Source organism: Cyanistes caeruleus, chromosome 2 (genome assembly GCF_971803275.1).
Source record: "Cyanistes caeruleus chromosome 2, bCyaCae1.hap1.1, whole genome shotgun sequence".
Classification (NCBI taxonomy): domain Eukaryota; kingdom Metazoa; phylum Chordata; class Aves; order Passeriformes; family Paridae; genus Cyanistes; species Cyanistes caeruleus.
In genome coordinates, this window is record NC_141702.1 from 56,637,474 (window position 1) to 56,653,656 (window position 16,183).

The 16,183-nt window shown below is 39.0% G+C and overlaps 1 protein-coding gene across 4 annotated transcripts in view; it reads left to right on the forward strand.

The window, feature by feature from the left end:
- The window catches only part of LOC111927697 (plasminogen-like), a 37,728-nt gene extending 22,639 nt beyond the window's left edge, over positions 1-15,089 (forward strand). For 3 of the 4 annotated variants that reach the window (XM_086877172.1, XM_086877175.1, XM_086877174.1), the window contains 16 exons: positions 290-404; positions 1,251-1,390; positions 1,994-2,114; positions 2,253-2,371; positions 3,212-3,374; positions 3,964-4,094; positions 4,847-5,012; positions 5,776-5,942; positions 6,859-7,007; positions 8,492-8,585; positions 10,126-10,246; positions 11,034-11,108; positions 11,455-11,595; positions 12,548-12,654; positions 13,360-13,505; positions 14,281-15,089. In XM_086877172.1, the coding sequence (XP_086733298.1) occupies positions 290-404; positions 1,251-1,390; positions 1,994-2,114; positions 2,253-2,371; positions 3,212-3,374; positions 3,964-4,094; positions 4,847-5,012; positions 5,776-5,942; positions 6,859-7,007; positions 8,492-8,585; positions 10,126-10,246; positions 11,034-11,108; positions 11,455-11,595; positions 12,548-12,654; positions 13,360-13,505; positions 14,281-14,442 (2,117 nt within the window). In that variant the 3' untranslated portion in view covers positions 14,443-15,089. The remainder of the gene's footprint in view (positions 1-289; positions 405-1,250; positions 1,391-1,993; positions 2,115-2,252; positions 2,372-3,211; positions 3,375-3,963; positions 4,095-4,846; positions 5,013-5,775; positions 5,943-6,858; positions 7,008-8,491; positions 8,586-10,125; positions 10,247-11,033; positions 11,109-11,454; positions 11,596-12,547; positions 12,655-13,359; positions 13,506-14,280) is intronic. The other variant, XM_086877173.1, reaches the window with a different exon arrangement.
- Positions 15,090-16,183: the final 1,094 nt, after the last annotated feature.

A 16,183-nucleotide genomic window follows, 5' to 3' on the forward strand; every position in this document is an offset into this window, starting at 1 on the left:
TTAAATCTACTAAGGCATGTTCTCAAAATAACTGGGTTGTTACACATTTCTCTGGAATTCTGTAATAGAACTTTTTTTTGCTTTCACATACATTTTTCAGTCCCAATTAAGTCAACTTAGACATCAGCTGACTAGCAGGTTTTTACAATGTAAAATGTCTAGTTTAGAGAACATAATAAAGTCAAAATATGATCAAACATATTTAAGTGTGTTAGCTTGAAAATGAGTTTTATATATGTTAGAATCGAATGGATATGCCATGATACTGATTAAACACATATCATTTCAGTTTATCTTCTAGAATGCAAGGAGGGAAAAGGAGTGAATTACAGAGGAACAGAAGCCAAAACTCAGAAGGGTGTGCGGTGCCAGAAGTGGGCTGATAATGCCCCACATAAACCAAAGTAAGGAATTTTTATATCTGTTTATATGTTATTCTGAAGTTTTGTCAAGCCATACATATATGCTAATTTGTCTTGTAAGCAATTTTTTTGGTGTTAGAAATTTCCTTATAAAATATTTTTCTATACCTATCAAGAATAATATAATTCTCTGAGTTGTTATTCAGAGACCTGTAAGTGGTGCTACATGAGCAATACAGAGACACTGTCAGCTTTGGCAGTCCTGTTTAAGTTTTATGGTCTTTACATGAGCAAAACACTAGTCAGGGAAACATCTGGTTTTTCTGAAATCAGAATTTTTCAGTAATCTCACCAGAGCAAGAACTTCTTCTCTTGGCCAAATGTAAAACATTTGGCAGATGAGATAGAGGTGCATCATTTTATCAGTGAATACACAATTAACAAGGCAGTAATTCTTGTATTTAATAAAAAAAATACCTAACTGGGTTTATTTAGTAGCCTTCTATTCAGAAGCTATAGCATTCAGATTACAGAGGACCCTCACATTTCAGAAATACATTCTCATTGCATCTCCCAGGGAGCATAACCCAGAGGCAGCAGCTCACTACATGCCACATGGTACCCTGACTGAACAATAACTGTTGGAAACCAATAGCTAAAGAAAATGAAAGTATTAAAGGCATAACTGGCCACAGAGGCACTGTATTTCCTAAAGTCTATCATTGTAGCACTTCTAATGCTTCAGCAGTGGCACACAGTAACAATTAGCGGCTCTCTAAAGACCAACATCTACAAAATTGTCCTCAGTAATGATTTTATTTTTAGAGTCCTCAGCTGAATAATTGGGACACTGTGCTTATTCTATAATCCCATTTTATTCTGTTCCAGTTATACACCTGAAAAATATCCCAATGCAGGACTGGAGGAAAACTACTGCAGAAATCCAGATAAGGATGAAAAGGGACCCTGGTGTTATACAACAGATCCTGATACCAGATTTGACTACTGTAACATTCCTGAGTGTGAAGGTTAGGATACACATACTGACTTCTTTCTATTTTTTGCAAGATGTGTTCAAGAAAGTGAAGATATTTAGATACTTTTATTTTCAATTGAGAATTTTTTTCAAACTTGAATTTAGTTCAACACTAAGTTTTCCAAAACATTTTCAACATCAACAAGGAAGATATCAAAAGATCCTGAAAACAGCTATACAAAGTCTTTTTTTTCCCCTTAGATAAAAAAAGGCATATGGATGTATTCATATATCATAAAATTAGAATTGAACCAAATGACAGTTACCAGTGCAAAACTCAATAAAATGTGACAGTATCAAAGTACAGATTTTAAATTATATGTTAATAGATTCAATTTAATTATTTTAAAGCCTGTAGTCTGTAATGTCAGTTTGCAGGCTTTTTTTTCATGGACTAATACAAACATAATCAACTAGTTAAAGTCATCTTATCAAGCAAAATAAGCTTTTACTTTGCCAAAAAAATGACTGTACTTCAGCCTTGTGCTCTGGTTGGGCTCTTGTGCTTCATGTGAGATGAGTGGGAATGTTTCTTGACCAGTTCAACCAGGGGCTTTCTATCTCTCTTTGTCCTTATTCTGCCTTGTTCCTACAGTAGAGTGCATGCACTGCAGTGGAGAAAACTACCGTGGAGTAGTTGCAACAACAGTGTCTGGGCTTGAGTGCCAGCGCTGGGACTCCCAGCAACCTCACTCTCATGGATACCTCCCGGAAAAGTGAGTCATCTTCTGTGATGGTCTTGTTATCATCAGTGGTGGGCTGAAGACCACGCTGCACCAGACAGGATAATTGTTACAGCTATTAGTAGCATATCTTAAAACCTAAAACTTAAAAATCTTATTTTTCTGGTTCAGTTTTCCAGAGAAGGATCTGAAGAACAATTATTGTCGTAATCCTGATGGAGAACCTCGGCCCTGGTGTTTCACTACCAGTCCAACTAAACGCTGGGAATATTGTGACATTCCTCGTTGCAGTGAGTCTGACTTCTAGATTTCTCCCAGTCAGAGTGGTGCTAGGATCTAGAACAAGCAGAAGAGGTCCCAAAGATAAAGAAAAGTATAAAAGAGAGCTGAATTTTATCTCCAAGGAAAAATTAATCACTTTAAAATGAACCTCTGATAGCTTTATTCAGGCTAGACATTTCTGTCCTAGGAATTTCTAGTGGTTTTGTCTGGAGCACATCTCCCTTCCTTGATGTGTTTTTCTATGACCAGGCATTTCTGGTGTTTCTTCTGATGTTCCTCTTTTGATACCAAGAAGTTTCACTCTTTCTGAAAATACTTTGCCTTTTGTTTGGCTCTTCCAAATCAATTCTCAACCTTTTCAGTTTTCCCTAAAGGCCTGTCCTTGCCATCATACTTTTCCTTGGGACTTCTCACTAGACCTCATCCTTGCTGTCTGAGTATTGTCTATTTGACATGTGCGTCTGTCTGTATCACTAATGGGCCTGACACTTTCACCCCAGTTTTCCTCACAGTATTACCACTTGCTCACTTTCCAGCTCTGTTCTGATGAGGCTGCTAGTATTTTCATATCCTGACTTTTGTATCCTGACTGCTGTAAAGGGGCAGATGCAAATACCCTTCTGGTAGCCTGTCTGCTTGTGAAGAACTCAAAATGGGAGAAAGAAAAGTTAAGAAAGATATCTTTAGTTCTTTTCTCTGCCTTTCAGATTTTTCAATTATTTTAATATTTAGAACTTACCTGCAAAGAAATCTAAAAACCCACTTAATTATAAAGTTCAGAGAGTTTGTTAGTTTTTTTACTATATCTAGAAGGCACTGATTAAATTAATTTCCTTTTTCTGTAACAGCAACACCCCCACCACCTCCTGCACCAGGACGTCAGTGTCTCTCAGGAAGAGGAGAAGACTATCGAGGCACAGTATCTGTTACTGAATATGGAAATACCTGTCAGCACTGGAGTTCTCAATCTCCCCACAGACACGCTCGCACTCCTGAAAACTATCCCTGCCAGTAAGTGAAACCCCTCTGTTATTCGGTGTCCTTGAGAAATACCAAGTCTCAAAATTACTTCCATTTTCTTCATCTGTGTTGCAAAGTTCTTCAGTTACATGAGCATTCATCACCTGCTGGACCTCATATTTACAATTTTTCCATATGTTCCTTTTTATTGACTTCTTTGTTCTTGAATACTGCTGTCTCCTCTTCCGACTTTCAAGCTCTGCTTGTCTTTCTCCCTCCTCATTTCATCCTTTTACTGTATGGTTGCTCAGATGAAACCATGCAGAGTAAGAATGGTACAGTTATGATATTTGCTTGGGGCTAGATTCTTTCACCCTAGATTCTTTCTGCTGTGCTACTCTTGACCTCAAAGTACTACAGTTTTTAATTCATCCATCAGTCAAGCAGGTGTCTGGTGTAGCACATCCAAAACACCAGTGAATTGCAAATATTCATGTAACAGGTGGCATCAGTAAATGAGAGCAGCAGTTACACACCAGTAAATATAGCAGTAAACTAGGCAGCAAGAGATTCTACTTTTGTTCATAACCTTTAAAAGATTTCCATGAGATACATTTATCAGTCAAGTTTTCTGTTTTAGGAGCTTAGATGAAAACTACTGCAGAAATCCTGATGGTGAGCAGAGGCCATGGTGTTACACCACCAACACAACTGCCCGGTGGGAATATTGCAACATCCCCTCCTGTGACAGTGACAAGCCAGAGGACCCTGGTAAGAGCAGGAGACAAGTGGAAATGAAGGGTCATCATGGTGTATTCTCAAAAATCCTGCGTGACTCCGCTCAGTGGTATAATTGTTGCTGTCACTGTTGGCCTTGCCATGACTAGTTGAACTCCTGGGTCTGATGTGGAGCCCAGGCTGGTGTGTTCAGCCTGGCCACTAAGTGCAGAAGGTTTGAAGTCAGCTACTGATTCGGATCAGGAAATGTTGCAGTAACAGAAGTTTTTTCACTTTGTCCAGTGGTGGTTACTGATATATTTTAAAATGTTCCATGGAAAAGTTAGTTAGTTTTACATGCAAGTTCCTTAAAATCTGAATCTGTAGCAAAACCTAAGATAATTTAGGAGCAGTGAACCAAGACTCCATAGAAAATATTGAGAAGAAAACTCTTGTTACACAAGGTAGTCTTATTCCACACACACATCTATGGCAAATACACACACAACCTCCATCCTGAAAAAGAATTTGATCCATGTGTTAACTATTTGGCTTATCTGAAATAAATCCCCATGTGTGACAGTAAAATTATGTACCAGTGCTTTTAATCTAGCATATCATGAAAGTTTTGCAAACATCTTTTGAAATCTTCCTTTTGATCTACTGTCTGAGAAGGATTCTGTTACAGAGAGCATGCTGTGGTGGTCAATGAAACACTCTGGCTTGTTTTCTGCTGTCTTTCTGTGCTCAAGTATAAATGTCAAAGTATTAAGATGCAAGAGATTGGTTTCTGTTGTTCACTACAGCTGTTGATGAGCCTGAGCAGGCTGAAGTTACTGAGGAGTGCTATCAGGGCAATGGAGTGACTTACCGTGGTACAGCCTCTTTCACTGTCACAGGGAAGAAATGTCAAGCCTGGAGCTCAATGTCTCCTCACCGGCACAACAAAACTGCAGAGAACTTCCCAAATGCGTATGTGGATTTCCCATTTCCAGGTTTCCATTGGACAGTGGTCATTCATGAACGTTTTTTGATTTGCATCATCATTGCATGACAATGATTATAAAGGGAAGGGAGTGTACTTGATAAAAATAATCTCTTCCTTTTCTTCTTTTTTTATCATGGAAACATTGTTTATTAACCTCATCTTGAAAGAAACCACAATTGCCACTATTATACTTTAGACTAGTTAACTGTGTGTTTCTACATTGCTTCTAAGGTGATTAATAGTTATTATAAATTTTCCTCTTATGCTGAAATGAACTGTTTCTATGCATTAATTTATTCATGAGTTAAAGTCTTTTCTTCCCAGTCTGCAAGTCATTAAAACTTTGAGGAAGGGATAGATTGTTTTCTTATTCCTAATACTTATCACTTATTTTTTTCCAAAATGCAAAAAACTATTCCTTTTTAGAAGCTATTTCTTTGAAAAAAAATAAAAAAATATCCTTGCTATACATGTATGCATTTACTTATCTGGATTTTTAAATTATATTCTACTATAAGTGTTAGTCAGTGAATAACTATTTGGCATATTTAAATGTTCCATATATGTGTTCTGATTTCTTTCTGCTGCAAAAACTATTTCAAGTGGCCATGAATGTTCATGATAAATGACATATGCTAACTCTGTAATAGATCTGCTTTCTAAAATATACTTTTGAGCCCTCCCCAGGGCAGTGGCATGGATAGGAATATAATATATATATATAATGTAATATGTTTGCATTTGTAGGGGCCTGAGCCAAAATTACTGCAGAAACCCGGACGCCGACAGCCGTCCATGGTGCTACACCACCGACCCCAGTGTGAGGTGGGAGTATTGTGACCTGAAGAAGTGTGATGGCCAAGGGCTACAGACTGTGCCTAAGCCTCCTCAGACAACACTGGAAACAAACCCTGGTGAGAATACTTTTAGCTTCCCCAGAAATGATCATAGCTAGGAAACTGTTTTTTATGGAAGCATCTTCAAGAATTTAATGAGGATGAAATACAGGGAACTAATTAAATACAGAATTTAATATAGTATTATATCAACTCTCTTAATTTTCTGAGCATTTTTGTAGAATTTTATAGCAGGGTTTCTGCATTAAATTTTAGACTAACATCACATCTTTTACCTGCTACATCTGGCAATATTGGAAACATGAGGAAGCAGATGTCTCCACACTACTGTGAAAGGGCAACTAACAATGACAGAAAATGGAGCATGATGGCATTTTGCTGGCACCTGCTCCAAAAAGTCTTTTCTTGTGCCATGCTTTCACGTTTCTATGGTTCCATTTACCATCAGAGGATAGCTGGCTTTTTTTTTTAAATTCAGTTCAGATGCAAATCTGTTATGCAGTAGATGGTTAAAGTACTGCAACTTTCTTTTTTAATTTTTTTTTTTTTTGCTATGACACGTTTCACTGGTTAGAAGGTTAATAATTTTGGCTGAATATGTGTTACTTCATTTTACCTGCTGTAAAATGTGGCATTGGACAGATTCCAGTGTCTGCAAGAAAAATACTTTATGAGTGCATGCCCTTTGTAGTCCTGATTTATGGGGTCATGAAGGGTTGACTGAGTGTAAGCTTCTTTGACTTATGACTTTTGTGATCATGAAGAAAACTTTTGAGATGCAAGGAAATTAAAATATCGATGTTAGTCATTCTTGACACTATGTAGCACTTCTTTCCTCATCTACATAATATGTAGGATGTGTAAATTTTAGTAGTATTTCCTCAAATTTATCTCTGCCTCACCATACTCAAATATGGCTGTGGCCCAAAAGCTCACATCTAACAACTATTTCCTTTTTTTCCATTTTTCACAGACTGCATTATTGAAAATGGTGTAGACTACCGTGGCACAGTGGCAAAAACTGCAAGAGGCAGGACTTGTCAAGAGTGGAGTTCTCAGAAACCTCATAGCCATGACTATTTCACTCCCAGAACTCATCCAAGAGCGGGCCTGGAAAAAAATGTAAACAACTGTTCATTTAATTTTTGTTGTCACTGAGCTTTGCCTGACTTTTTCAGGGTCCCACAGCAAACATTTGGTGACAGGTCTTTGTTAATTTCTTTTCCTCGGTTCAATCCAAAATATGATCATGATAATGATCATGGTAATTCTTGCTGACATGACCAGTGTGGTCATTGTGGGGCACAGAGATGCCCAGAAGCTCTACTGAATGCTTCTGCAGCACATCCAAGGGGCTTCAGGTGGGCACTTGCCTCCTCCTCACTGCTGAGGACTAACCAGAGTTGGTCTGTGTGCAGTGCCTCTGTCTCCTCTGACAGAAAGAACACCTGGAGTCATAGATTTCAGTAGTACCAGGGGAAGGTAAGATGGTGATGAATCCAGTGTTCAGTGCAAGTTCCTTGAGATATATAGCTGATGGATTGTAGCCCCCCATGCCCCAGTAATTCCCCTTCTGCCCTCCAGCTTCTGTCACAGCCCATTCAGGGCTATACGTGCACCTGACCATCCTGGAAGGCAATCTCCCTTTCTAACCTTCTTCTCCCTAGTCCTGAAAAATGTACTCATCACCAGTTCTTTAGACTTGTGACATCCCATTTACAGTACTTGCCTAATTTGTGACAAGCTCTGCATCTGATATAAAAAGCTTGCTTGATGCTGACAGCTTGAACTATTTTTTTACCAGGTAGATGACTTTAGAACTTGCTTTAGTCAATTCTTTGATGGCATCACATACCCTGTGTTGAATTCCAGCTTGGACTGGGGAAACTGCTTCTGAAAAGCTGACTGTCACAAATTTTTGGTTCTTGCATTTGTCAGGGGCTTTTATTAGCAAATATTTTCTCGTTTTTTCTAAGACATGGGATGTGTTTCCCATAGACATGGGATAGGGAAGGGAACTAGAAAAGATGCCTGGTATCATGCAGTTGTGTGAGGTGGCTGTGCTGAGCAGAGATCAGTCAGTATGCCCAGGAAAAACTTAGAGAGTGATTCAGCTAACCAGCACCTGCATGAGGGTGAGCACTGCAGACCTGCATCACCACAGGCATCATCAGGTTGTGCAAGAACACCTTACACAATACTCACTTGTCCCTGATGCAGCCAGAGTGGATGTGAAAAGACCCCAGGAATGATCCTACTTCTCCTATTGACTGCAGGGAAAGCAGGAGTAGATATTTTCTGTGATTTGGAAAGTTTCATCCAAAGTCAAGATCTCCTCATTTTTGAGGTCTCAGAGATCTGAGGTTGCCCTAGTGAGGCTTACTGTCTGAAGACAGTTGAAGAAGTCTGATTTTTATTATCCTTTTCCAAGCTCACAGAGCAAATGGAAAAATGAAAGAAATTTTGACAAAAGGAATTGGAAATCACTTATAAGAATGGAAATAAAAAAATATTTCTCAAATTTAATTTTATTTTATTTTGAAACCTTAATTGGTTGGCCTTTTTATTCCCTGGTTAATAGCTGGTGCCTTTTTCCTTTGTTACAGTATTGCAGGAATCCTGATGGAGATGTGAATGGACCTTGGTGCTACACAACAGACCCGAGAAAAGCCTGGGAGTACTGTGACATTCCCAAGTGCCGTAATTATTCCTTTAAAGACTAGTGTCTCCCTTTCCTGTACCTTTTTATAACAGCTGGAGAATACTCAGTGATTAGTCTGAAAGACTGATCTAAGTGCAATAGATTTAGATTAGAAATTAAGGCTCATGGGAAGTGATGTTCAAGGTCTCTGACTGAAGACTTAAGATTGGTTTTCCTTGAAAGCCCCAAATGCACCTCAAGATTTGGAGGCCACTGAAGACCACATGGGGTTTTTCCATGTGTTCAAAATGGGCTATTCCAGCAGAAATTTTCCCTGCCCCAGCCTAAACTCCTGGTATAACTCTGTGTGTGGCCTTGCTGAGGCCTTGCTTTGCTTGTCTAAGGCACGCTCTTAGACCAGCAAAATTTTTGCACTTCCTACTCATGTGGCTCTGTTTCTGTTCTGAATGACAACCAGATTGTCCCTTCTTTGATATTGTACCATATCTGATGTCTGCAACATGCAGACCCTAAATATTTAACCAAATGCCCTTTGTCTTTGTCAGAGGTAATCAAGCTCTGAATGAGGTGGTGCAAAAAAAGTCTACAATGGTAAAGTTTTATAACATTTTGGTTTCCAGTCCTTTCATGTCTCTCAACAACAAAAACTACGCTAGGAAGAGACATAGCTCTCAAAAGAAGGGTGACTTTCTTGCTACTTTATCCTCTCAGCAGTGAACAGAAGAAAATGTGCTCAGATCAAAACCCAAAAATGGAGCAAACAAGAAAAAGAAAGTTGTTGTATACACACTGGTGCTGTGAAAGTAGTACTGCAGTGAACATGTTGGGCTGGGACTCTTAAGGAAAAACATCACATTTTCACATGACTGTTGTATTCTATTTTGATGATCCCTTTCTTCTTTAAATTAATACTGTCTTTTTGTTGAGATGGTAATCTAATGAACAGAAGAAACCAAAGGCTCTAGCCTTTAATTTAATTTGTTAGCTCTTTTTGCTGATAAAATTCTAAATTCCATGTTGATGAGTCAGTTCACCAAGGCCAAATAAGAACTATTTTTTTTAATAACTCAGAGACATCTGAAGTGCCAAATAATCCTAAAATAAGAGTTGACAAAATTTTGTTCCTCAGAGACAGCATTAGAATTTCACATGCTGTGCCACCAAGATTAGTTTGAAACATCTGTCAGTGCAACTTCTGCACTGCTGACATCCATGAGAGTCCATTTAAGAATGTTGGGAGAATTTATTTCTTCTTTCTCTCGCTTTTCTTCTCCTTCCCCCTCTGTTTTTATTTTGGGTTTGTTTTTTGTTTTTTTTCTATCAGACTGTAGATCTACTCATGTGTAATTTGCTAGCCACTGAGAACTGATGTGAAGAAAAAAAAAATTACCTGACATTTTAGGTGTTCCAGATGAAGGTAACAAAATATATGTGATGTATAGTATAGAATTCCTTGAGGAGAATCGGAAGCTGAAGTGACAAATGTAACAGGTTCACCTTCTAGTTTACTGAGTTCATAGTGAATGCATAGCAAATCGCTAAAGTTCCTTATGGTGATGTTTTTTCCTTATTCTGAAGCTCCTCCTCAGTATGAATGTGGAAAATCCAAGTTCAGACCAAAACTGTGTGCACAAAGGATTGTCGCAGGCTGTGTTTCACATCCACACTCCTGGCCCTGGCAGATCAGTCTCCGTACCAGGTATGGTCATTCCCCATTGCTTTAGACTCTTCTTCATGCAAAGAAACTTTGCTTCTCATACAATGTTATGTGTTAATTGTGTTAATAATGTTAAGTGGTTTAAGCATTGTAAACTTGATTTTAATTTAAAAATAGCTCAAGGCTAAACATTGTGTGTGCTATTCTTAAAGAAGGTCATGTAGTCAGCCAAGAATGCTCTATTCTGTGACAAATAGCAAGACAGTCAATTGATAATTGTTAATTTCAAAAACAATTTCAGTAGAAGGCAGAATGACTTTAAATCTGTCGCTATATTTGACAATAGAATCAGTTTCCAATGAATACAGGTAACAGTATGACAAGTACACCTCTTGATCAGTCCTTCCATGTAAGTATTTGATCCTACTGGCAAAATTATTAATAAAACTGTGAGTCAAGGCCAGTTGCAGAGCTTTATGACTGTGATTAGAGCTAGAAAAAGTCAAAGTCTCTAAAATGGTGAACCTCACTGCGCACAGTCTTTTCCAGTAATAGCAATGTTGACTAAGAATGAAGATCTAAGTGTTTTCATACAAGGCCTCCTAAAAATGTCCACAGAACCCTACTGTCATTGTAAGAAGCATTATTCAAGGAAACCAAAACATTTTAATGAAATTTTAATGAAATTGTGGAATAAAGTCTTCCATTTGTAAAGGCACAAATATATTTTGTTAGAAATATTTTGTTAGAAATATTACCTGAAAAATTACAGTATGATTAACTGCCCCATCTTAAACCACTCTTTTCATGACTTTTTGCTCTATTACAGTTATGGCATGCATTTCTGTGGGGGAACTCTGATAGATCCTCAATGGGTTCTTACTGCTGCCCACTGCTTAGAAAAGTAAGTATCTGTTATAGTCTGCACCAGCAACTTCATACACAAGATAGAAAATAACAGGAGAAACAAGAGACCCAGTAACCAACCCAAGCTGGTTGCAAACAGCTTGCCAGCTGTTGAGAATTGAGCCAAGTCAGTTTGTCATTCATTAAAGCTGAATTTTGACTGTAAAACAGAGTGACAGTGATAACTTCTGCCAAGTTTGGTTTCATGTGCCATTATAAGGGATCAAGTTTACTCCAAAGCTGGTTATCTGGCTTTGCTAGAGCAAGGTGCTCAATAACATTGTAAGTGGTCTCTGTTCTGGGTGTGAATTCATCAGCTCACCATGTGCAATTCTTTCCAACAGGTCCTCACGACCAGCTGCATATAAAGTATACCTTGGATTACACAAAGAGCTAGCAACAGAGCCATCAGTACAAATACGTGACGTAGAGAAGTTGATCAAGGAGCCGCGCAGAGCAGATATTGCTCTGCTCAAACTGAGCAGGTACCTTTTTACCTGAAGCACTCCTTTGTTCTGACGGGACAAGATGACTAAAAAGTGGTTGCTGGTGTTGTAGAAATGAGTGTTTCTGTCAACACTCTGTCTTCAATTAGTGATTTGAGACCCCCTCTTTCTTCCCTTTCTGCAGAAGCTCCAGGGTTTCAGAAAGGGAAAGGCTGCCTTTCAGATACCTGTACCTTGATAAGATAATGATGATTGAAACCTACAACGTTAGCAGGATGCCACTCTATGCTGTTTCCATACTCTGGTGGGGAGATTTCCTCTTCCAGCAGGGCTGGCCAGTGGTCAGGCAAAGAGTTTGATGGAATGCCCAGTATGGCCCTTCTTGCATCTGCTTTCATTCATCAGAAATGCTCTCTGGAACTGTGCAATCAAAAAGAATTTGTCCATGCAGCTGCAAGCAGATGTGAATGTGTAGTGCTTGGACTTTCATTGCTGTGGCAGCAGTGCATGTCCAAAACAGATGCAGGGTCAACTTAAAAAGGTGGTTTTCTAAATGTGCTTTAGCTGTACCCAAGGCAAGTCAGATGGACTTAGGTTTTGCTGTGTGCTAAGTATCCCGATAGAAAGCGGTTTAAAATCAGACTGGATGCAGAAAAAGCAAGCTAACACCTAGGTGTTAAATGCCACTATATTATACCCTTTGTAATAGTTTTTTGTTTAGGTTCTGTTGGCTATGCATTAGCCCAAGTCAAAGCATTCTCCTGGACTACTGTTGGTTATTTTTATGTCATTCTCCATTTCAGACTTTTCTCTTTTGTGTATCACTTTCTGTGGGTTTAGAGCCTAAATAGCAATTTTGCATGTCAGAAAAAATCCTTGACTGAAGCTAAGGATTTAAATGATAAAAGGCTAAATATATATATAATCTTTTTAGAAACCTGAAGGTAGTATTAAGTATGATTGTGCTAATGATTGTTCCTCTTCATTTCAGACCAGCAGTCATTAATAATCATGTAATCCCAGTTTGTTTACCAAAAGAAAACTCTGTGTTAGGAGGAAGAGAGGAGTGCTATGTGACAGGCTGGGGGGATACAAGAGGTGAGACAGTATTAACACATTTAAAAGCTCCATATTTGCAGACTGGTACATACTTGTACCCAAAGTGTGCACTCTCTTGTGCTCCACACAAGCTATTGATAAAAAAGTTATTTCATCAAAATTCATCAGGTGCTGCCAAACTTTCCACTTTCTCTCTCTGACACTGATTCTCCTAAATCATTCAATGCCAAGTAAACTGAAAGCCTCTAAATAGAAGAGGAGAAGCAGAGATAAGGAGTCAATTCTCTCTCAGTCCATGTGCTTTTTTTCCCCAAAGTGGGCTTTTGCCCGATTGGATGGAGAGTTTTTCTAGATTTAGGTTATTTCTTAATCACACAAATGTGAGTTTGCTCATTCTCTTGAGTGATTCTTCCTATCAAGCAAGCTGGTTTGCTTCTCACACAAATAAAACCTTCATTTTCAAAACTTCCCACTCTGTCTTGGTTGAGAAGTGCATTGGTACCTTCTCTGTCTCCTTGCCCATCATGCCATTTTCAACTGTTTGCTTCCTACCTAATTTCTTCCACAGAAAATTCAGATATAGAGAAATAAAATGGCTTGGAAATGACTCCCACAAGTATCTGTGGGTACTGGATCCACAGGGATGTACTGTGAGAACAGGAAGGTCAGTGGTGGGTGGTAGAGGTAATTATGATAATTGCCTTTGTCATTCATTCTTTTTTGGTTTCATTCCTATTTGCAAAGGTACTCGTGGTGATGGCTACTTAAAAGAAACTGGCTTTCCTGTAATCGAGAATAAAATATGCAACCGCCCTGAATTTTTGAATGGTAGAGTTAAAAACCACGAGCTCTGTGCTGGGAATATTCATGGTGGCACAGATACCTGCCAGGTAAGAAAGTCTGTGAGGATCAGAGTCAGTTGTAAGCACATTCAAATCAAATAGGGCATTGGTTTTTGGGCTTTAGAGGCCCAGTATTATCCTGGGGATGTTACCACACCACGTGGTATCTGAGCTGAAAAATGCTATGTATTCTGTTTTTTCCTTGCTCCCTTGTCTGCTGCTGGGAAGTGGGGCAATTTTCCAGGTAAGCCTGAACTCCAGAGCACATGGTAACACACAGTTGCACAAGTCAGGTGTATGGAAGCCAACTTAGGATGACAAAAGGTCATCTTTCTTTCCCCAGACCCCCTTGCTAGCCCCAAACAGATTACCTCCAATGGCCAAGCTAGCTCAGTTAACACCATCTCAGTTAACAGTCAAGGAAGGATGCAGTGGAGCCTGCCATGCAGGCAAAACAAGGGCCAAAGAAGCTATGAATTTCCAAGTATCAGTTCCACTGGATCATCTACTAACAACAGGAACCCATGAAGACCTCAGAAAAGAGGCGGAGGGAGGAAGCATAGTCTAAATTAGCAAGAGCAAACAGCTTCTTTCTCAATAAAACCCCTTCAAAAATAAATGTAATGCCTGGGTGACATGAAGACAACACTTTACAAAAGCGTTCAACAACATTCGTAGAGAGCTCTTGCCTTGCTAGAATTCCAGTGTTTCTTATAATTACTGTGTCCTTCGCATGAAGAAGGCACTTCTACTTTGGTGCCTCCTGGGGGAAGGCCACGTGGGTCTGTCCAAGAAGGAATCATCCTGTTCTTTTGCTGTTTAGGGGGACAGTGGAGGACCTCTAGTCTGTCTGGACCAAGATAAATTTGTTCAACATGGAGTCACCTCTTGGGGCCTTGGCTGTGCTCAACCCATGAAACCTGGTGTTTATGTTCGAGTCTCCAACTACATTCCTTGGATTAAAAGTGTGATGGAAAGCAACTGATCCTGGGTATGGACTGCCCTCTCCTGGAAAGCAGCATGCATGCCAGAAATACAAGATTCCAAGTGCAATATTAAAGCTAAAATCATTCATAAGAAAGCAAAATAAATATGATCATCCATTTTAAATTGCTATAAATTAATAGTCATTGCCAAGAAGCCCAGCTGACAGTCTGTTACCCTCTTTCTATATGTTATATGGTTTGTTTGCTATGTCTGACAATAGACTTACCCACCTCTGAAATACGTGTTGAAAATCCCAGCCTTAACTGTAACTGGACACCTGCATTTTAATTTTTTATTAGCTCTATAATGACATTTTCTTTTAAGGTCATCATTTTACAGATGTTGTGCTTCTAACATATGAAGAAATGAGAATACTTTTTATTTTCTAAGAGTTGTCTGAACCTATTGCCAATTTGATGCTACAAAACATAGAAGAATCTCACAGTACATGTCTTACATGCCTGTGAAGTTTTATTAGATATATTTAATAGCATTAAATACATGGGATGGGGAAAAAAAGAAGCAAACACATTTGGTTTGTGTTTTTGTATTTTTTATCATCATCAAAATACATGTGTCAGCAAAAGTATAAATGCTGCATCAATGATATAAAACAGTGAATAAAAAAACCAGCCTCACCCTGAAGTTAGTCTCTAGTAAAGACAAGAAAATAGCTATCAACAGCTACCACAAATAGTGACAATGCATGTACACATCTACATATTATAAAATTGTGTTGTCCATAGTCCCATTTATTTCTCTGTATAACATTATCTGACTACATAATTGTTAGATGTACATTTTTCTCCTCTAAAAGAAGATTGTGTACATATGTGGTTATAGGGAGTGTAAGCTTAAACTTTTTGAAATGTTTCCCAGGGAAAGCTTGACTCATGCTTGCCAAAGTGAAACAATTGCTGACTATAAACTCCTGCTGACATCCTGCTTCTCTGGCATATAAGCCAGGGAGCTCCCCACAGGTGTCTAGAGACCCCCAGCTCTGCATGGGGTCCTTCTGGCATCCCCAGGGTGTGCTGAGTCTATTCCAAGTAACTCAGCTACTTCCTGGGATTTGTCTTGTCCATTTTCCTCACTCCCAGACAAGCCAAGCTGCACGACATTTTAAAATTGTCTTTAATTTTTTTGTATGCTTGCACATGCAGAAAGGATGTGTTGCATCCTAGGAGTTTTGGTTTGTTTTTTTTCTCCCATTGCCTTAAAGAGAGATGAGAGCTAGTAAGCATAGTTAGGTGGCAGGTTGATCTCTGAAGCTTCTACATCTGGAGTCTGATTCTGGGAGATGAAATAATCTCAGGGCATTGCTTTCCTGGGCAGGAGCAGCTCTGATAAAACAAACATCACCCATCTGGTCAGAGGGATTCACTGAGCACAAATACCCTCCTGCATATTTTCTTTATATATCACCTTTGATCATTTAGCCAGCCAAGAGATTTGTACAATGCTTCCCTGACAACAGGAATTCTGCGCTGCAGCTTGAACTTCCATTTGTCAAGCTCTTCTGCTGTGACCTCCTGAAGTCATGATTAATACCTGGCTTGGAGCTAGAGAAACCATTGGCCCTGCTCTCCTTGCCAAACTGGCTAGAAATGCCTGGATATGCCTGAGTGGCCACAAAAGTCCCACCTCATAGCCCTTCAAACAGTGCCAGTTGTGATCTTTTCCTTCCACAAGACTGTCAGTGGCAATAAAAATTGTCACTTTTTGTGGTAACCATTTGC